Raw genomic sequence first — 20,157 nt, forward strand, 5'->3', positions numbered from 1 at the left:
CTCTCATATATGTGTATTGGGTGCTCATGTACCCATAACTCCAAAAATCAGGAAAAATCCATTCAAATATTTATTTTTATTAAAATAGAGTTGTTTCCACACCCTGCACTCATCCCTTCCCCGGGGCAATCAAGTCGGTGGTGCACAGAGTTGAGGCAGTCAGATTTAATGGAGCTGCTCTGTAGCGTCCAGGTTTGTTTTGCTCCCTCTGACGAGAAGCACTGCTAAATCTGAAGTGTGTCAGGTGGGTCAGGTTCAAAAGTTGGTCAGTTCTGGTTCCTCCTGACACTCTGGACACCGAGTTCTGGAATCCAAATTAAGAGGATATTAATGAAAGCACGCCAAAGTGACTTTTCCCATTTTGATGAAGACCAGTGAGCTAAACAGGCTTTTGCCTGTTATCCAGCTCCATTTGCTTTTTTGTGTCTGTGTGCACTAGTTTACACAGCAGAATGAAAACATTTCCTTGCGGGCTAAGGAGATAATCTTCCAGGCATTTTCATATGCTCAGTCATCAATGATTATAGCTTTAATAGAGACAGGATAGCAATATCTGTCTGTGCAATTCACAGCATCTCCAGGGACTCTTTTAACAGGCTGTTCTTACCAGGCGAGGATGGTGAGAAGGCTTCTCTTCCAGTGAAGCTTGCAGATCCAAACTGCTGAGCACAGGATTGCTGGAGGGGATGATATTTTCCCAACCAGCCAGGCAATGCTGTGGAAACAGACAGGAATGCTGCAATGGAGTGCTTTACCCTTGTGGCCTGTTAGCTTTAAATAATAACTTCCGCACAGAAATTTTTTAGAAATATTTTAGAAAATTTTAGCAAGTAAATAATTAATTAATTTTTGAGGAGTTTTATGTCACTAACAGGAAAGAGAAGAAGTCTCTGATGAAGCAAAACTGCATAGCTGTCTCCTCTTCCACCTTCCACTAGCTTATTATTTCTACACCGATCTCTTGGTTTATGAACTCAAGCACCCAACCTCTCTGAACCTGTGTCAACCGACCCATGCATTTCCCTAACCTCATAACCAGGCTTCTTCCTACCTCTTCTCTGGAAATCCCTAGGACAGGGCTAGGTCTCATTAGTAATACTGCCTGCAGGATTGCCTAGTGGCTGCAATACAGGACCAACTCCACAAAATCAGTCTTAAACCCATCCTTGCCACTACTGATTTTGCCTGGCCTGTATATGCTGTGACTACTTCACAGAAGCCTGTCTTTTAGACTCCCTAACATCTGTGGAAAGAAACACAGACGTTCTTCGTTCATCCTGTTGAAAGGTCAATGTCTGAAATAAGTCAGCTGAATCATGCCCCAGAAGCATACAGCTCCGTATGGTACTTTTTGGTTTTTTCCTCAGTGTAAAGCATCTGGGGATATGTCATATACATCATGCCAGGTATGAGCTCAGAAGCACAAACCAATGTTTTTTCTTGCTAACTCAGTGACGCAGATCAGAAATTTTAGTGGAAACCCTGCCAGGGGGATGAGTCCCATATTCTCTCTCCTTGTGCTGTAAAAGAACACCTAGCCTGGGCTGTGCCATCAGTATCAGCAAGAAAACAGCAACTTACTGAAGGTAATGCTAGGTTATCTGTCGGTTCAAAGCTCTTCCTGCGATGGGCTTTGTATTTGTAGGCAGGCATAAGGGTAGACCTGGGAATGCTGACCCTGCAACAACACAAGGTTTGACAAGGCAGAGGAAATTTGCATGCCCTTCCCACTCAGAATCCAAGGGTCTAATCCCTTGAACCAAGCAAACCAGTTTTGGGTTAGGGCACTAGACACTTAACATGTACATTCAGATTCTGGACCAAATTCAGCTAAACCACGCATTTCTCACTGACTTCAGAACCGTTTCTGCTTACAGCAAAGATCAATAGGGAGTTTTTAAGCAAGAGATACACCTCTGCCTTGAGAAAAACAACCTTTTACAAGCTATTTTGATGCTGTTTTCTCCCTCACAAGATCAGCTTTTTCTTCCTTATTGTTTCCTCAAGTTCTGCATATTACAAAGCAATAATTCTTTACCTGACATAGGCTGGCTCTTCCAGTGTCTCTGGGGGCTGGTGAGTACGTGGGATCTTACACATGGGACAGGCAGATTCTGAATCCACAGGGACAGTGAAGAGGCGCTGGTTTAATTGGTAACAGTAAACACCTGCCACAGAGTAAAAAACCACCATGGTATTTCTTGTTTTTCAGAAGGTTCCTCAATGCAGTCCACAAAGCTGTGTTCTACTGCAGTGCCACATATGCATTCTACAGAAAGAGCTGCTTTTCCTGAAATATCTTTTACACTTTCTGTCCCCAAATAAGTTCCCAAAAAGCAAAACCAAAACTTCAACCTCCTCAACTGAAAAAAAGAGAACATTAGCTAATTATAAGAAACCCTGAGAAAATAAGACGACACTGATTGAGAGGATCCCTAGAAGACTCAAGTATTTTTGGAGTAGGAAGCTGAATCTGGTTTAGAAGCTGCAGCTAAAAATAACACATTCTTCCCTGTCTTGTATGATGTGGGGCGCTCTCAGAACGACAGGCAAAGACTGCTCTGTTGCTTGTTCACAGAACTGAATTATGAAGAAATCTCATCTTACACTTATGAGAACTGGTTATCAAATCTGGTTCTTGTTCAGGAACTATGCAATCCAGAGCCTTGGGCCTAAAGAAACACACAAACAGATCAGTTAGCGACAGGGGGGGCAGGCCCTCTGAACACCCCCACCTTTTCCAAGCATACATTCCTGACTGGGAGGTAAAGACAGACCTACAGAGCCACCCTTGTAATTTCCCACTGCAGTCAGACTATACTTCTCACTACTCTTAAGGGATACGTTGCTGCTTCAGACCTTCCACCACACCCACTTACTCCAGGTGCTGCTCATGAATACATGCAGCTTGGTTGGCCTGTCGGAACTCATGCAGCTCAGCAAAGTACTGGTCCGATTTTTCTGCTACTGAAGAGTTGTTATCTAGGAGCCCTGAGAACACCAAGGAAAGAGAAAAGTTTAAGGATTTACCAGATTTGGGAAAGCTCAGAAACAAGCCTCACACAAAACAGTCAAGGCTACCGAAGGTCTGAAGCACCAAAATGGATAACGAGGAGTGTGCCATCATGTCAAGCCAGTGCTGTACTGCATGGTTTGGGCCCCTTATTGCATTCATTCGCTTTGGTTACCTCGTATACCCTCTGACCCCACTCAGCTTTGGCATTTGCTGCCTGGATCCCTATACCACTGTCACTTCACCCTCCCAGGGAAGCACGGGTCACCTCCGGCCTGGACAGGGAGCAGCTTCTGACAAAACTGCAGCTCCTTTGCTGAGACCTGCTACGTGAACTCTAAGACTGCAGTTCTGTCACACCTCAACTTAAAGGGGTTGTAAGCTGTGTTTCAACTCTTTATATTACTAGATCATGCTGATAGCTTTGCTTTAGGTTTAGGATTCACCTGCAATCCAGTCATAGCCCAGGAAAGGATGCACAGACCAACTGCTCACAGGTATGGTACATTCTTCAGGGTCAGACTGAAAAGCCACATGACCAGCTTCCTTCTGGGAAGAAAACAATTCAAAAAGACTTCTTACGCATCTAGCAGGACACTCAAAGGTACAGCTTAGGAGACAACTGGCAGCTGTTCAAATGGGGGAGCTGGCTGGCTTTGAGGCTGGATTCTGTCTATGCCTCTACCAGTATTTACTCGCTAGCCCTTTGTCCTCCCAATTCATAAAACAGAAAGAGGAGGCAGGGGACTTCCCCAGGCCAAGTCAGTACTTCTCATGGCTTTGAACAGAATGCTGACCACCCTGCACCACACATCCCCAAACATCAGGCCACTTGCACTGCCCTGGAGGACGATCACAGCAACAGCCTGCCCTTCACGCTTACGGAAGCAAGCTATACAGCAGCAGCACTGCACCAGGCTGTTCTTCCTGAGCACGTGAACCACATATACAAATGACAAAGAGTGACAGTGAAGTGCTACAGTTTTCTGGTCTTTGGTTCAAGGGCTAAGGAAAGCAGGGCCTGAACAGACTGCCAACAGCCCCTGGCTGCTAAGGCCAGGAACAGTTCTGACCCAACTTCCAATTTACACAGTGGGAACAGGGCAAGTAATGTTCTCCTGACCCTTCCTCCCCATCCTCCTATTGACTTACGAAAATAAGCAAAGCATTGGTTTCACCATTTACCTTCAACCCTTTGGACTGAGATGTCAGCAAGATTGATTTACAAATTATGGGCTCTCTAATGACCACATGCTGCTTGCTGATCTCTTCACTTTGTGTTCTGCTCAGTGATGGGTCCGGATGACCCTTAAGCTGTTTTTTCTCTTGGGAACCATGCAGCAGAGTGGACTGTTTTCTGTTCTCTCCATGTCCCAGAAGGAAGGACTCTTTCTCCTGACTTCCTCGAGCAGGGCCATCCCTATCCATTCTAGAGGTTTCTCTGCCACATGTAATGATTGCAGACTCTGGCATAACATTCTTTTTCCCAGGGAAGCTGGAATCCAAACCTACTGCTTCCTCTGTCTTTGCTTGTTGTCGCTGTACCATTCTTTCATTGCTGCTGTGTTTAAGAGATGAACAGAGGGCTGCTCGGGCTGCATAAGCTCCAGGTTCCACAGATACCAACACTGCAGGGTCAGCTGTAGAAGTCACAGCATCAACCTGATTTCCCTTCTGTAAGGACAGAGACTCTCATACCACATGGCATCATCCAGATTACAAATACCTTTCATTAGGACATCACTCAGTAAGAGAAAACCAATCTCTCATTCTAGTATGCTCACCCCTTTAAATTCCTGTGGGGAAAAATCAATCCTTATATTATTCATGAGACATTATTAAGTGCTTGGAGAAGACAAAAAATGGATCCACTTTCAGCTACATGCAGTTTTTGCCAGTCTGAGAAATTGTTAAACTTTTAGCCTTTGTGCTTAGAATAAAAGGATTATGTTCCACAATGCCCACTCCTATTTTAGGATAGGACATTTCTTAGGCAGGAACTGATCTGTGAACCTTTTGCAAGGAGAACGTATTGGAGACTACAGAATGAACCATAAACAAAGTCTAGCTGCCCTTCTAGCAGATTCCACATTCTACTTTCTACCATGTCCCTGTGCGTCTCCTTTACGACACCACTCCATACAAAGAGCTGCTGACTGTCACACATGGCCCATTTGCCTCCCAGCACAGACACAACACATACCCCTCTCCTGGGCAGGGGGACAGATCTATCAGTAGTTGTTCTATTATGCAGAGATGCTGGAAACAGTGGCTTGCCAGCAAGTCTTTTTCTGATCTCTTCCTGCTTCGTTCTGAGCCTTTGTAGAAGGTCCTGGTTGGCCTGACGCAGCCTCTTCAGGTGCTCTAACTCCATTCTGTGAAAACATTTTCCTGTAAAGCCGGAGGCAAAGAAGCAGACTCAGGAAAAAACACTCTCAGAGGACTTTTCACGAATGTTGGGAAGTACTGATCGTTGCTCCTGAGAAATCGTCCAGTCTCAAAACTCTTCACACTAAGAACTAGCACCACTGCATACTTCTCTCCCCTCAGATGTACTGTCAAATATTTTGCACCCAGAAAGCGGTAGCTGACTGAATAGAGACAAGACACTCTTACAGAGGAAACGGTAAACATGAAAAAAGTCACAGCAAAAAGCCAAATAAGAGACTTTTGATTCAGAGGCTGATATTTAGGACAACCTCATGTAATTCTACTCTAATGTTCTTTTTAAGCATCACAATTTATACTGTGATAATACCAAGATGCCTGTAAGTTCAAAATATGAATAATAAATACAAATGTATGTACTACATCCAAAAAAATACTGAATCAAAACTGTCCTCTGTGTTATCCAGGCAGGAAGAACTACAAAAGGCTGAATTATGAATCAGGACTAGGGGTCAGACAATTCCAATCCCACACATTAACCACTAAGGGTTACAGCCCTTTTATTGGGGGCGGGTGGGGGGTTGTTAATAAATAAATGAAGCTTAGTTTGACTGTAAGGCTGTCTCACTGTTCACATCATCACAAGCTCCTCTACATTTGCAGAAAGTGTTTTTTAAATAAAATAAAACAAAACCCTAAACCCAAACCCCCACACTGCTTGTGGCTAGAATGATCAATCATGTGCTCAAGAAAGCTACATGCTTCCCTAGGACCTTTTGTTGCAAAGGATCCCTAAACCCTTCTCCAAAGCTCATGTGATTTGTTTTTGTGTCTGCTACCCTGACAACTGGACATGAGCTATCAAATGCATATGCTGTACAACAGCACTGGTAGGAATGAAGAGCTGTGCTAACAATCAAAAAACTACAACACATCTTTTTGTTACACAAAATAAGCAAAGTGCACTACTGGACATAAACAAAAAATACCAGTCTTGAGGCACTAAATTTGAGATCATTTGAGCAAAACAGAAGTTCTCACAGCATTCACAGGACAAAGCTATCAACATCGTCTCATCATTGCTCATCGGAAAGCAAATACTCCGAAAATATTAGTCAAGGGACTTTCTGGAAGGGTTTTACCAGATGAGACCCACTCTCAGCATAATCTACAAGAAGCTGTTAATCCTTCATGCTCAGCCCCAGGGCCTGGAGCTTACGAAACTGCTTTAGTTTGAAACCTTTGCGAAAAGGAGCTTAGCTTCTCACAGTTAAAAATAAATAACGGTTGTCTCGGGAGCCAAGGACTCTACCGCACCTCTGCAAGGAAGCTGCCCAACAGCCCCGCGGCGCCCGCCGGGGGTGTGCCTGCCAGACCCACGGGCTCGGCCCCCCACGCCCGGGGCGGGGCCCGGGGCGGGGCCCGGGGCCGGGCACAGGCCGCCCCCCCTCCCTCCTCCAGCGGCCGTTCCGGAAGAGCGGGTAACGCTCCCCCGGGCACGGCGTGCGACCCGCCAGCCCCGCCGATGCAGCTCACCCCCACCGCCTGCGCGTCCCCAGCCCGCCTGCGCCGGCCCGAGCCGCCGGGGGATCCCCGCCTCGCTCCAGCCGCCACCGGAGCTCCCCAGGGCGGCCCCGCCCGGCCGCCCCGCCCCGCCCCGCCGCTCCCGGGGCATGCGCAGGGCCCGGCAGCCGCCGCGGCCGGGGCAGGGTGCGGGAAGGAGCCCTTTCGGAAAGGTTATCGCTGGAAACCGGCTCTTTGCGCTTCTAACCACAGGGCCACACCCCGCGGGAGCTCCCCACCGCCCACTGCAGCCCACTAACGCCTGCCTGCTGGCCGGTACTGGCACCATGCTCTCCAGCCACCGCTAACGCCACACCGGCATTTCAGCGTCACTTCAGAGGAATCCTCAACCTTTCCAGCAGGTTATTCGGCATCACTGGCTGCCTGTTAATTTTCGAAGTAAGAACACAGATAAAAGGCCACTAATGTCAAACATGCACTTTCCTACAACACAGCAGCATATCATCATCTCAATGTATTATACTTACACTTGAAGACTTTGTATCAACATGCAGAACACATCAGGAGAAATGCTTTTCCAATTCATTTTTATTTTGGTTTCCATTGTTTACAGCATTGATACAGGAATAATTCATGCAAATTTATCACCTTAAATGCAGCAGAGAGAAAACTCACTGGTAAGAGTATTTCAAAGAGCTCCATCAACATAACACAATAAGAAAAATAAGTAGCAGCAATAAGATAAAGTGCATTTAGCTGACTTTCTTCAATAAGAGGCTAAGGAAGGCTGTTTTTGGAATTACCTGTTCTAAGGATTAGTTTATCATTCTTTACAAAAATCAGAAGAGAGCAGCCTCCTTGCTGGTAAGTGTTCATTCCTCCACCACTCAATTAAAGAACAGCTCTGTTTCATTTGAGAGGAATCCAGCTCTTAGGCCCTTCTGTTTTAAGTTCGATTCTCGATCACTCAGGCTTCTACGGACAAGGGTTGCACACGTACTTAAAAAATCTTCCCTCCCATGTTAGCAGTTTTGCTTCTTAAAAAAATTCAAGCGTTTTTTCCCCCATTCTATAGGTTAGGTTTCAGCACTACCGCGAGAATGCCGAGAATGCCTACATCACCAGTATCTCAGCAGCATCAGAAACACACACATGGGCAAGACACCTGATTCTAAGAACCCATCAATCTCTCTTCCCTTTACAGATCAGATACTGGCTTAAAGATTAGCTCATTTATCAGATTTCCCCCAAAGGCCTGCTGAAGACCTGCAAACACCACGTCTTCAAAAGCAAGGTCAGCAATTCAGGCTGCCTAGAGCTGCTGAGCAGTAATATATCACCAGCTCCCTCTACCTGGAATTGACAATTTCCTGGTGTATTAGGGGTGTGCTTAACGTTTTAAGTCAATAGCACAGTGTATAGCCTATTATAAATGTCTACGTGGTAACTTGAGAGACTCAAGATCTGAATTTATTCACATAATACCTACAGCAGAGTAACAGTGGATGATTCACTTACTCCGGTACACTTCACCACAAGTTTAGAGAACACCTTTCCAGAGGCAAGGACTCAAGTTTCTTTCTTACTCCCTCTCATATCTGGTCCAAGCCATATTTATGTCCTGGTGGTTGCCTGAGGAAACCAACCAAGGCCAGTGAGGCTTTCTGATGAAAATGGCTTTTCAGTTTGGGTTGGAATCAAAGCTATCTACTACAAGTGACAGTTTTGTTTGCTTCCTGCATTCCAGGGACATAACAAGAGTCTCACTGCCAGCTCCGCCATAATCGAGATACTTCAAGTATTACTGCAAATCTCAGAACAGCCTAACATACCGACATCTCACTATTTCTACTCCCTCAAGTATCATGCAGCTGCTTCTTTCTGGAACTTTCATGACACACAGACCAGGGGACTTGTCACAGGCACACATATTCACACCTGAGTATGAACAAGAAATCCTAAGGACAGCTGATACCAATTTCCAGTGAAAAGTCCCACTGTCAGTAAGAAAAACCCCCATTGCTTAGTGGTTCTGAATTCAGCTGGGACCTGCTCAAAGATAGCCCATATTCTCTACAGTTTGGTGCTGAACAGATTTAGGGTTGTCACTAACCTCAGAACTACAAGATCTGATTCTGGATTCCTCAGACGTTTTGTGGGGAACAGAAAGATTATAGCTAACACAGGGAAAAATACTGACCCACCAAGTGGAAAAGAAACTTTACAACATCGGAACCTAATCCTGGTGCTGCTGAAATCAGTGAAAATTTCTCCTCTGTCAACTCCAACAGTAAGAGACTCAAGTCCTTACAATTCCCAAATCTTGTAATTCAAATTCAAAATTGCTTCAGGGCAAAACTCAATGCTTAATTTCATCTAACTGCAAATAAAGAACTTTAAAAAAAATGTTGCCTTAACCCATTCTTGCCCTGGCATGAAATACAAGGGACAGGTCTCCCCAGTGCCCCAGAGGAGCTGCACTTGCCAGCTCACTCTTGTACTTTTAACAGAAGAGAAGCAACATCAAATGATATTACCGCATGGACTGTAACGCCCTTTGGGAACTCTACATGAAGAAAAACCTCTTACAGCTTGTAATCTGCATGCTGTTGCTGTGGCCAAATAGTGGGAATGGAATTCCAAAGGCCTGCTTCCAAAAACACAGCCGTGCATTTCTACAAAAAAACCCACATTCATCTACTTATCTCATAAGGCAGTTCATCACATTCTGCCAAATGGCTTTTCTTTCCTATTTTTCTTCCTCAATAAGCTGCCAAATTATCAGTAGTACCTGCTTTCACAGGAGCTAGTCTCTGCAAGCTATTTGTCCATGACATGAAATGGGCCTGACTGCATTACTGAAAAGCTCTTAAGATGAAGAAACTAACTCCAAAGACAATAAGCTTACCAAAGCAACCTCTTAAGTCTCTCTTGCTCTGGAAGAGAACTGGGTTTTCTTCATCAGTTTAAACATACTGACAGTAATAAACCTTTCTATGAAGGGGCACGGTGATTCTGTCACGTTCTACAATAACAGAACATTAACCTAGGAAACAGGCCTGCCCGAGCTACAAATGCATTGTGAAACCATTACGTCTGTGTGCACAGGATCTGTGTTCAGACAAACAGCTGTTTGTCACACATACATAAACTTGGGGCTTGGAAGTCAGAAATTCTATCTTCATGTACTAAAAGTAATGACTCCATAAAGAGGTGTCAGAATAACTTTAAACCTGATGTTTGTTTGATTTAAATTTGTTACTATACTTGATTTTGCTTTAAGAAGTCCCTGTAAATGTATGAAGCACACATTCCTTCTGAAGTAGCCTGGTCTCACAAGAAGGAAAAAGAAGAGTTATAAACAAATTAGTGTTTAGAGGTGGGACACAAAACGGGCAAGCAGAACCCTATTGTTCACACAGCAACTGGAAACACAGCAATAGGCTTTTGCTCATCTCATTCCCTTTAGGGAATTCCATCACCCACCATGTTCTCTGCAGTAATTAAGAGAGCACTGAAGGGAAACAGTGTTGGTTTTCTCTTCTTCTCACACTATCTGCTTTGCTGCAGGTACTGATGTGTGAACATGTTGAGCTCACTGTCAAGCCATCCTGCTTTATTCCTGCAAGGACAGAAAGCTGCCATTAGGTGAGTAAAGTAGCTCTTCTCAAGCCAATCTGAAAGAAGCCTGACCAAAACAAGTGAAGAGTAAGGCACAGAGAGGAGTGCCAGAGGTCCATTCCAGAATGCTGACCCTCAGGTCAGGAACGCTTGCCTGCTAACAGTCCCCAGACCTTGAGGTTCAAGCCAAGATCTTGGTCACAACTTCATATTGATTTTATTGTGTAGATAAGGAATGTTTGAAAAATTCTTCCCGACAGCCTTCGCAGGGTGAAGAAAAACATCAGAAAACAGTGTACAAGGGTGAAGGTGAGACTTAGCATAATTTTATAGTAGCTTGAAGGAGTTCATAGGAGTAGAGGACTGTATGTTTTGATAAATGGAAAGGAACTGTAATTCTGAACAAACCAAAAACAAGAAGGAAGAAGTGTTTTGTGAGAGAGGAGATTTAAATGACTGTCAACAGTACATGGGAAAGTACATAGTAAAAGGGAACATGACTTGGTAAGGAAAGATGCTGGTGTCTGCACCCCAAATACTACAATGCAAGGAGAACTGCAAAGACACACTCTAATCTGAAAATCTTGGGGCAATCACATGAAAAACAATTGTCTGAGTATACGGGATAATAAAAGCTCACCTGAGCAATTTTGCTTTGCTCTGCAGTGAATCCAGAACTTCGATTTTTTTATTCAAGGCAGAAACTTCCTGCTCAAGATTCTCCCGTGTAACATCCACTTGCTGACACAAATGAGCGAATGTTCCAGCAAGCTCTCTATGAAACAAGAATATTCGGATAAGACAAAAAGTAAGATCAAGCAGCAAATTCAAGGAATAAATCCCTTTGACGTATAGTGACGATGATACTGTCTCAGACATTTGTCCTTCCACTTCTGCACAAGAATACGTCAGAGCATCAGAGCAACTTGATTTGAAAGACTTAAGTACATTAAGACTAAACCTTAACAGCACCCAAATACTACATCCTTGATTCAGAAAAACATAATATTCTTTTAAAACATTTGTATCATTACACCTTTTTAAATCTGGAATTCAATATGCAAACTTACCTTGTTTTAACAAGAAATATAATTTAAATAAAAAAACTCACAATAGAATTTAGATAAGGTTTTAGCTGAATATAGGCAACTCACTGTTGGACTTGGTGGCTGCAATTAGAACCTGTGTAACTGACGATGAGCTGCAATTTCTCACCAGCATACTCTACAAACTGCCGTTTGAAAGCTCTCTCTTTTGCTTTCGTGGTCCAGGTGAGGCGTTCATACACATAAAGGAGCCCATAAAGGCCAAAAGAGAGAGCAATCAGTCTCCAGCCCACAGCCTTCCAGACCTAAAAAAAGCACAAGAGAAAAAAAAAAAAAGACACAATCATTGTCCAGGAATGATGCTAACGCCTAACAACGTTGCACCGAGCATTGTGCTTATATTCTAGGCACATGAAAATGAGCCAGAAAGATAACCTTGACTTGCAAGTGGTTTCATTGGTCAGACGGCTTACTACTATTTCCAGCCTATAAAATAAAAACACCTAACCTAAACTATTGGGGTTCTGTATGGGTTAACCTTTACAGCACATTTAAATTACACCTGCAAGTGGAAACAAACTTTGTCTGGTTCACAGAATCCCTGTTTCCAAAGTAAAAGACACCTTTAAGCAATCATCTCCCCTGTGAGAAATCATCCACCTCCAGTCAAGTCAGTGTTCCAACTTTATTTATATAAATGCTGCTCAGATTGTCAACATACCACACCACCAACCACGATGATCCCCATGGAAGTTCGGGAAGTTAATGAGGCCAGGCCAGTTACCATCGACACCATGAGTTCCTCCTGGGTCATAGAGCCCTGAGGCAAAGGAGGCAAACTGGGATTTGCTGGTGTTAAAGGGCGTTGAACCTAATTAGAAAAGCAGTGACAAAAGAAAAAACAAAGTACAGAATAAGAGAAGGCAAGCCACTGCTCTTTCCGCCAAAAATATTTCAGCAGCCACTCAATATCCCACCTATCCCAACCCCTCGGTGAGGTATCCTACCTGGTCATTATAGCCCATCAAGGCCCGACGACCATTCTTTGGTCCCAAAAACCTGTTCACCAGCATCGTCCATCCAAGAGAGAAATGGAACTCTATGTCCTCTTGGAAGTCAGCGCAAAGCTTGTCACAGTTCAGATCATAGCTGAGCGTGAAGCACTGTCGGGGAATTAACATGTCTATCTGGCCCCGCAAAGAGACTGGGAGAAGGGGTTTTAAACCATCTGCAGAGACAGAAAATAAAAACATTTTAAAAATGGCTGTTGGGTTCACAAGGATTAACTGGACTTGTATTCTGTAATCAGGGTGGTTATGGGTTGTTCCATCCTCCATAGTTTATTTTCTTGCTACCTTAAAAGTGCTAAAGCCAAGTATGTTGCAAAATGAGAGACGCATCACAAATTACTACTCAATTCTTAGTTCTTCAGAACCCTGAATAAAATCTTTCCATGAACCCTACTAAATCCTTACAGGTAGCTGGTAACGTATATAATTTAGCAATAGCTTGGTAAAACAAAATGTGAAGGCTAGTTCTAAAAGTGTTCAGGCACCATACTACAATTAAAACTTAGATTCAGACAGGCACCTAGTTACAAGTCATTCACATTTCATTAGGTTCTTGGTCCGAGAATGTCTCAAGTTTCCAAAGTCACAGTTCTTCTCTGTCATGAGGATTAAGTTGACTGAGTAATAATTAGCACATCACTGTAAAAGTTCAGACACAGTGTGGAAAAAACAGGAGTAATTAGTCTAATCAAGATGGAAACTAAGATGCCAACTGCACATCAGCCATAAGATTAAAGAGAAAGCCAGAACATCTACCTAGTTATTTTGCATTTCAGTTAAAAGGAAAGAGAAAGGGAAATACTGCCTGCTGAACTGACCTATCATTTCTTGCTGCATTGTCTGCAGGGAAGCTGTGATTGCATTGGAGCAACGATCTGACATGTTACGGCCCAGGCCCTCCTCAATGTGTTTATGCAGCTCCTGACAAACAGAGAATGGGTTATTAAGCTTAAAGCAAACACAGGTAAGATGCAGGCTGCAGGTGCTAGAGCTTGCCAGTTAAAAAAACCCTCCCAGAACAGGAGCACGCATTCTGTCTGCCCACTGTTCTAACACTAATTTCATTTCCCCCTGCCAATTCTTCAGTGAAGGAGAGGAAAAAGCAAATCAAAGAATCTCACGTGTACTCTGTCGTCTAGGAAAAGTTCTGTTTGATCTATACAATGTGATATATCATATATGTATCAATTTATCACTGATATTATTAAAACAAAAATAAATCTCTTCCTTACTCTGTTTTCTTGAGGGTTTTTGTTTTGTTTTGTTTTTAAGATGTTTGCTTTTTACACAATACACATTCTAACAAAAGATTTTCAAGATACGAAAAGCTTAGCTCATATCCTAGTTGGAAGAATGTTAAGCATCTCAATTAGCTGGCATAAATACTGACTCAGAGCGAAAAAAGGTCTCTTTAAATTGCTTAAGCAACCTGTAGGAAGCAAACATCACTTACACTCTTGTAAACTTTAAGAACGACTTGAGATGGATGGAAGTCTGCTTGGTATTCATCTACCAACACTGAAAGCCGTCTGATTTCTTCTGCCATTGCATTTGACACCTAGATAAACAGCACAGGACAGAGTCTCTATATATTCTGTCTCAGGGACAGACAGAAAACCCCTGCTGAAGACATGCATTTCTTAGTAAGCACTGCTGAACTCTAGGCACCAGGACTGTGTGGCACCATGCGGCCATTATGCGCCAACTGCAAAATGCAATACTGGTGACTTGCAAACAAAGATGATGGCTGAGAAGTATGTAAATCTGTGCCCTATATAACAATTCAGACAGAAACACAATGAGGCAATATAAGACTTAAGAAAAACGAATAGGCCTTTTCTGTATATCCATAACAGTAAAAATGGCATGTTATTATTGATAGTAAGAAGACTGACATTATTTTAGATTGAAATAATAATGAAATTTATCTGAAACATTTTAGGAAGCATTGAAGACTGAAATATAGTAGCAATAATAAGTCAAACATTAATCGAAGTCTCATCATTTATTTAAAGCATCTTATATGAGATGAGCTTCCCCAAGTATTCTACTTTTCATTTTATTATGTCAAGGGAGAAGAGGGGGGAAAAAAACATAACCAAAAATACTTCTTCAAAGCTTTGTCAGCACTTTGCACTTTTCCCCTCCATGCTGACAGCTGTTTCAGACAATGTGTAGCCACTCCTCCTTACCTGCCTCTCCACTTCTTCTGTGATCTGTTTTATTTTCCGCTTGTAGTCTTGAGTAAGGAGCTCCAGCTGTTTGTCAATAAATCCTAAACGCTCCTGTCGTTCCTCTCGCATTTCCAGACAGTAAACTCTAGCGAAAAAAAAGCATCCATCAAAGAAACAGATAAATGCATTTTTGACCTACAAGTATCACTTGAATTCAAGAAATAAGATGGATTCTCCTGCCCAAGAACAACATGTGTCAATGTCTACAATACATTACATACACACGGCACAGGACAAAAAAGGTTCTTTTACCAGTACTTTCACAATTCACTGAACAAGGCTACTGGTACATGTCCTTCCTGCTCCCAAACATGCTGTATTCTGCTTTGCATTTTAAACGCTCATATCCTCTTAAACTTCTCCCAGAATACAAACTTCAGTTACGCAAGCACCAAGCACCAGTTCTCACCGCTGTTCCTGAGCAGCAATATGCACAGAATCCATGATGAGACGAACATCTTCTGCAATTTGCTTTGCTCTCACTGTATGCTGCTCAAATTTTGTTTTTACTGCTGACTGTGAGATACATTCCTGTATACAAAAGGCAACCCAAGATTAGCAGCAGGCAGAAGCATGCTAACACAACTTCCTCCCATATAAACCATTTCCAAAATGCAGTCCCACTCATGTTTATAAACTCTAGTCCCCAGCCTCTCAGAACTAAAATCTAAGCAGAAGGTTAATATACACAGTGCTCACCTCAAATCTTCTCTCAAAGTTCTGAAACTCAAACATTCTTACTTGAAAACCATCTGCCAACGCTCCACCTGAGGGGAGGCAAGTACAAAACGACTAAGTTTTGAGAAAGCAACCAGATGCTGGACATCAGGAAATGCTCCTGCTTTACCTTGAAGCCAATGCAAGGGTGCTGCTAAGTCATCTCTTTGTTTCTGACTGTTCTATTATTAATCTGACCCACCACCCCAATTTTATCCATATTTTGGAATAAGATATTCTCCGTTTTCTTCCCTTAAGAAAACTGAAAGTTGATGTTAGCTTTCCTCACCTCCTTCTGGCATCCCTTGAGCCCTCTGAATCCTGGCATTCAGCACTTCTTTTGCTGACACAAAGAAAATTCGATCCCCTGCCTGGGCTCGATCCACCACACCCAGCTCATCTACCAGGAAACTGGTGCACCGCTCCATGTGCTGTCGACGCACCTGAGGGATAAACAGGATAAATCCCACATGCGGTTAAATCCACTTTATGCTTCATCTCTTAGAGGTTAGGCCAGGCACCCACATGCCCTCTGCTGGTCTATGCTACCAATACAAAAGAGTAAGACAAAAACTACTTTTTTATGGAATCTTCCAGAGGTTATCTAATTGATCTAACTTCAAAAGGCCCCCGTGAAACACCTTGATTTCCAGCTCAGACATTTCAAGAGTCATGTCCTAATCACTAGTCTATGCTCCCTCCAGTCTCTACACTACGGTAATAAAAACCCAACTGTAAAACAATCACATACAACACTTTACGATTCTACCCGCAAGGACCAGAGTCAAAATCAACTCGATAATATCCATGCAAAGAGAAGTATTTAAACACATCACAAACCTCTTCCATGTATTCTGGTTCAGAGGCAGATGCATCCCAGCGGTTATTTAAAATAAATATATTGGGTCGAGACAAACGTTCATTCACCTTGTGAAAGAACTGTTTCTCCTAAATAAAACGGAACAAAACCTCTTAGGATTAATGTCTTTTTTTTTTTTTTTACACTTCTAGCCAAATTCACTGAACAAGTGGACTTGAACATACAGTTTGCATCAATGTTGATTCAGAATTTGCCACCAGGACAAATACGTCAGCATCTAGACAGAATTTGTCAATCCAACTGTCCAGCTCTGTGGTTACATCAATTCCAGGGCTAGCAATAAAAAGAGACGAGACATTACTACGCTGTGGAAACAGCAAAAACAGAATTAAAAAAGTTAGTAAGAGATGTGTTTTAGCTTTCCAGGGCATTAATTTCCCATGTCTGAGCTACACTGTCCTGAGGTGATACAGAGTACAGACTAAAAGGAAGTAATCAAGAGAAACTGACTGCTAACTACAGCAAAGGACTTTAGTCACTGTCACAGATTAGAACAGGATTGATTTCCTTGATGCTTGTTAAATTTGTATTTGAAGACATTTCTGTTATTAATCTATGATAAGCAGGAAAGGAAAGAAATATATTTCTCACCTGTCCATCAGCACCAGGTCATCCTTTAAGAGAGGACATTTGGAATTGGGCCACATTACGCTGACTAGGCTGCCAGCATTCAGAAGTTCATCTTGATGAAGGGCGTGAGCCAGCTGGTTTACTGTCTATTAAAAAGATGGATAATTTATAACATTTCCTTTATGCTAAGACCCATTAACACAATTATCTTTGCTTCAGGGCTGTTCACAATTTAAGACAAAACCCAACTCCAAATCACTTTCTCCCTGGGAGGTTTTCCACATAAAACTTGCTTGAGTCTCCTAGTCAAAAGGCAACCGAGTTCAGTTCATGAGAGATTTTCCTGTCAACAAAGCCTATTGAGGAATTATCAGCAAGTCTGTGTGTTTTGTCAGTCACACAGAGCCCAGAACCTCCTGAGTCATTGTTTTGGCTCCCTGCTATAGCTAACAAATAAATACAATGTATCACCTTTTTCACAGAATGAACAAGTTCCATTCTGTTACCTTGCTCCACTCCTCCCTTCCTGTATCTAACAAAAAGCTGTTCTTCATCTCTACTCCTTTAATGACTACAATCCTTAACTGTGCCATTTATTGAGAGTGTTTTCATTTTCTTATTCCTTCCCTTTTCCGGTACTTCTGAAGAGCTCTCCTCCTTTACCTTAAGGTTAAGGAAATCATACCTTAACACTCTTCTTTTCCTCTGAGCCTTCAGTAAGCAGGAAAGCTTCATGTCCATCTGTCCCTTCTACACGCAGGAAACAATTAGTGGTGTGTCCAATTCCTGAGGGAAGGACTTTGTCCCACAGCATGGCATTTATCACAGTGCTTTTCCCATTGCTTGTCCTGAAGTCAAATTGAAGAATGGTATAGCTAGGCTGCTGAGATTCAGCTACACTTCTTTTGATATTACAGAAAGCAAGTTCTCTAAACCCAAGCAGTATCAGAAGCATTAACGATTTCGGTGCCATACGCAACTTACAAAAAGACTTTTCTATTTTCTAAGAATTATGTGCTACAATATTTGCTTCCAATTTACAAGACGACCAGTACCAGCGACACAACATTACAAGCAAAAGCTGGAGCACTAGTGTTTCCATAAATATTTCTTACTGGCTACAATCCTGAAGCTGCCAGTTGCTTTACTGACTGGGGAGCGTAGGCAACATAAGCACGTGACTCACCTTCCAAAAAAAGCAACTTTCATGTGTCGTCTTGCCAGCACTTCACTAATGCCACTGACTTTTGACAGGTAGCCTTTGACTTCCAGTACCTGCTCTTCTGTGGTGACAGGATCAAGCTCTATATTCTTGTGTGTTTCTAAAATCAAAATACATCATGCCTCTCAATTCCAGAAGTCATCCTTTGCAGTACTGGGTGAAACATCTCTTCATGACGTCATACACGTAACTAAATGTTTATCTGTGTCCCAAAGCCTGTGTGGGTGATCTTGACATATGCAACTACACCCTGAGGTAATTTTGCATCAGCTTTTATTAGCTGGTCTGTTTTGTGTATCTAATAACCGTTCTCATCCTTAGGATTGCCTTAAACAGAACACAGCCAACACTACAGACACTCTAACAGCCTTAAAAAAATAATCTTCTGTCTGTGTCTTAAGCTGTTAAAGCCAATTATTGGCCTCTGCTATGTGTCACTAACAATGCCATGTCTAGGTAAATATACTGAAAGAATTATAGGCAAAAAGCCTAAAAAGTCTTGTATGGTTTATTAAAAAACTCCCAAACAACATAAAAACCAAGGATAGCTCAGTTTCCTAACATGGGTGAACTTGTCAGCTTTAAACTATGAATCCTGAACTCCACCCAAATTCAATAAAATAATTTTATGTTCTTAGAAATATTAATATATAAAAAGACATGCATGTATCAATAAGCACAGGTCTAGCAGTGCTACTGAACTGAATGAGGGGGTTTTGGTGTACATTTGGGGGAACTGTATGCGGGTGAAGCACTGTTACACGCTCATAGTTCAAGAACTCAGCTTACCTTCCAGGAATGAGGAGCTCTCATTGATGTATGCAGCCAACTGTTCAAAGATACCATTGATTTTCTTCTTTGCAGTGACAAAATGTTTAAGTGGAGAAGCATTTACCTCAGCCATGTGTCTTTTATCCTTCTTCACTGCAACTATTGACTTGGAACGAGTAAACAACAGGGACATCGCGCTACAGGGGAAAATCCAGTAAATAAAGGTGGCTCATCAAGTGCCAACAGCTACCCAATTAAGAATCCTACCAAAAAATATGTAAATACCTGTTTTAAAAACAGCCTCCTTTCCTTCACAAAGATACTGTTCCACTTTCTACAGTTGGAAATTACTCATTTACCATAAATTTTAAAAAATATCTTATTTTCTTCTCCGTTCCAACACAGAGACCCCCAGCAATCACTGCTGCCCTTCCTCCGCTTACTTTGAGGATGAGTTACGTTGTCACACGTCGGGCATGGTCAGCGGGCGTCCCTGAACGTGGACGACGGCAGTTTTCCTGCCTTGCCCCTCGCCCTGGCCACACGCCGTCCCGCAGCTCTCTCAGCGACGCCGAATCCAGCCCGTCCCCGTCCCTGCGGCAGAGGGACCCGGGGATGAGGGGCGCGGAGCCTCCTGCTCACCCAGGCTCGGCTCCCCCGCTATCCCCGTGCGCGGGGGACGCGGCCGCCGCTGCCTTTCCCTCAGAGGCGAGGTGAGGCGAGCGGGCGAGCGAGCGAGCGGGCGGGCCGAAGGGCGGGAAGCGCCCCCTTCCCCCCCACAGCGCGGCCCCCGGCGGGCGGCAGCGCCCCGCCCCGCCCCGGCCCCCGCCACCCGTGAGGCGACCCCCGGCGAGCCCGGCCCGGCACCGCTCCCGCCTCCCCGCTCCCCAGGCGCCGCCCCGCCGCTCACCTTCACCGCCGCTCCTGCCAGGCCGCCATGTCACCCCGCGGCACCGCCCGCCGCCAGGCGCAGGGCGGCCGTGTCATCGCGCCGCGCCGCGCGGGCCCCGCCCGCCGCACCACGGAAGCGGGAGCGCAGGCGCCCCCGCGGCAGCGGCCACGCAGCTCGGCCCCGCCCGGCCCGCCCCCCTCCCCTCCCGT

The 20,157-nt window shown here is 43.7% G+C and overlaps 2 protein-coding genes across 5 annotated transcripts; both read right to left on the reverse strand.

Annotated features, from left to right (window-relative positions):
• Positions 1–47: 47 nt before the first annotated feature.
• On the reverse strand, positions 48–7,571 carry MIIP (migration and invasion inhibitory protein). 4 transcript variants are annotated; one of them, XM_080380836.1, is made up of 10 exons: positions 7,453–7,571; positions 5,217–5,388; positions 4,199–4,687; positions 3,460–3,562; positions 2,880–2,991; positions 2,608–2,672; positions 2,039–2,168; positions 1,582–1,678; positions 608–715; positions 48–304 (listed from the first exon to the last, which is right to left on the reverse strand). In XM_080380836.1, the coding sequence occupies exons 1-10, from the start codon at positions 7,527–7,529 to the stop codon at positions 110–112; spliced, it is 1,548 nt and encodes a 515-aa protein (XP_080236962.1). In that variant the 5' UTR covers positions 7,530–7,571; the 3' UTR covers positions 48–109. The 4 variants fall into 4 exon arrangements, with proteins under 4 accessions (XP_080236962.1, XP_080236963.1, XP_080236961.1 ...); XM_080380837.1 differs by having other exon boundaries at positions 5,217–5,404; positions 7,453–7,567; XM_080380835.1 differs by lacking the exon at positions 7,453–7,571 and adding an exon at positions 6,938–7,203 and having other exon boundaries at positions 5,217–5,404.
• MFN2 (mitofusin 2) lies at positions 7,496–20,088 on the reverse strand. The gene is made up of 19 exons (XM_080380823.1): positions 19,967–20,088; positions 19,500–19,650; positions 19,075–19,253; positions 18,250–18,385; positions 17,749–17,911; positions 17,085–17,209; positions 16,658–16,766; positions 16,454–16,561; positions 15,903–16,056; positions 15,596–15,663; positions 15,306–15,427; positions 14,855–14,981; positions 14,116–14,220; positions 13,481–13,583; positions 12,600–12,820; positions 12,314–12,463; positions 11,701–11,897; positions 11,187–11,321; positions 7,496–10,547 (listed from the first exon to the last, which is right to left on the reverse strand). The coding sequence occupies exons 3-19, from the start codon at positions 19,247–19,249 to the stop codon at positions 10,478–10,480; spliced, it is 2,268 nt and encodes a 755-aa protein (XP_080236949.1). The 5' UTR covers positions 19,250–19,253; positions 19,500–19,650; positions 19,967–20,088; the 3' UTR covers positions 7,496–10,477.
• Positions 20,089–20,157: the final 69 nt, after the last annotated feature.

The sequence above is a fragment of the Falco punctatus genome, assembly GCF_963210335.1.
Source record: "Falco punctatus genome assembly, chromosome: 3".
Lineage (NCBI taxonomy): Eukaryota > Metazoa > Chordata > Aves > Falconiformes > Falconidae > Falco > Falco punctatus.

What these genes read in the sequence shown, in the direction of transcription:
- MIIP (XM_080380835.1), bottom strand. Translation starts at nt 7,076, where the DNA reads ATGCCCCGGGAGCGGCGGGGCGGGGCGGGGCGGCCGGGCGGGGCCGCC. An exon ending in GAAGAGCCAGCCTATGTCAG is followed by an intron (nt 1,679 to 2,038) that starts GTAAAGAATTAT and finishes GTGTTGTTGCAG; the next exon opens with GGTCAGCATTCCCAGGTCTA. An exon ending in CTTCTCACCATCCTCGCCTG is followed by an intron (nt 305 to 607) that starts GTAAGAACAGCC and finishes TTTGGATTCCAG; the next exon opens with AACTCGGTGTCCAGAGTGTC.
- MFN2 (XM_080380823.1), bottom strand. Translation starts at nt 19,249, where the DNA reads ATGTCCCTGTTGTTTACTCGTTCCAAGTCAATAGTTGCAGTGAAGAAG. An exon ending in AAAGTTGCTTTTTTTGGAAG is followed by an intron (nt 17,912 to 18,249) that starts GTGAGTCACGTG and finishes ATTTGACTTCAG; the next exon opens with GACAAGCAATGGGAAAAGCA. An exon ending in TCATCGTGGTTGGTGGTGTG is followed by an intron (nt 11,898 to 12,313) that starts GTATGTTGACAA and finishes TGCTTTTTTTAG; the next exon opens with GTCTGGAAGGCTGTGGGCTG.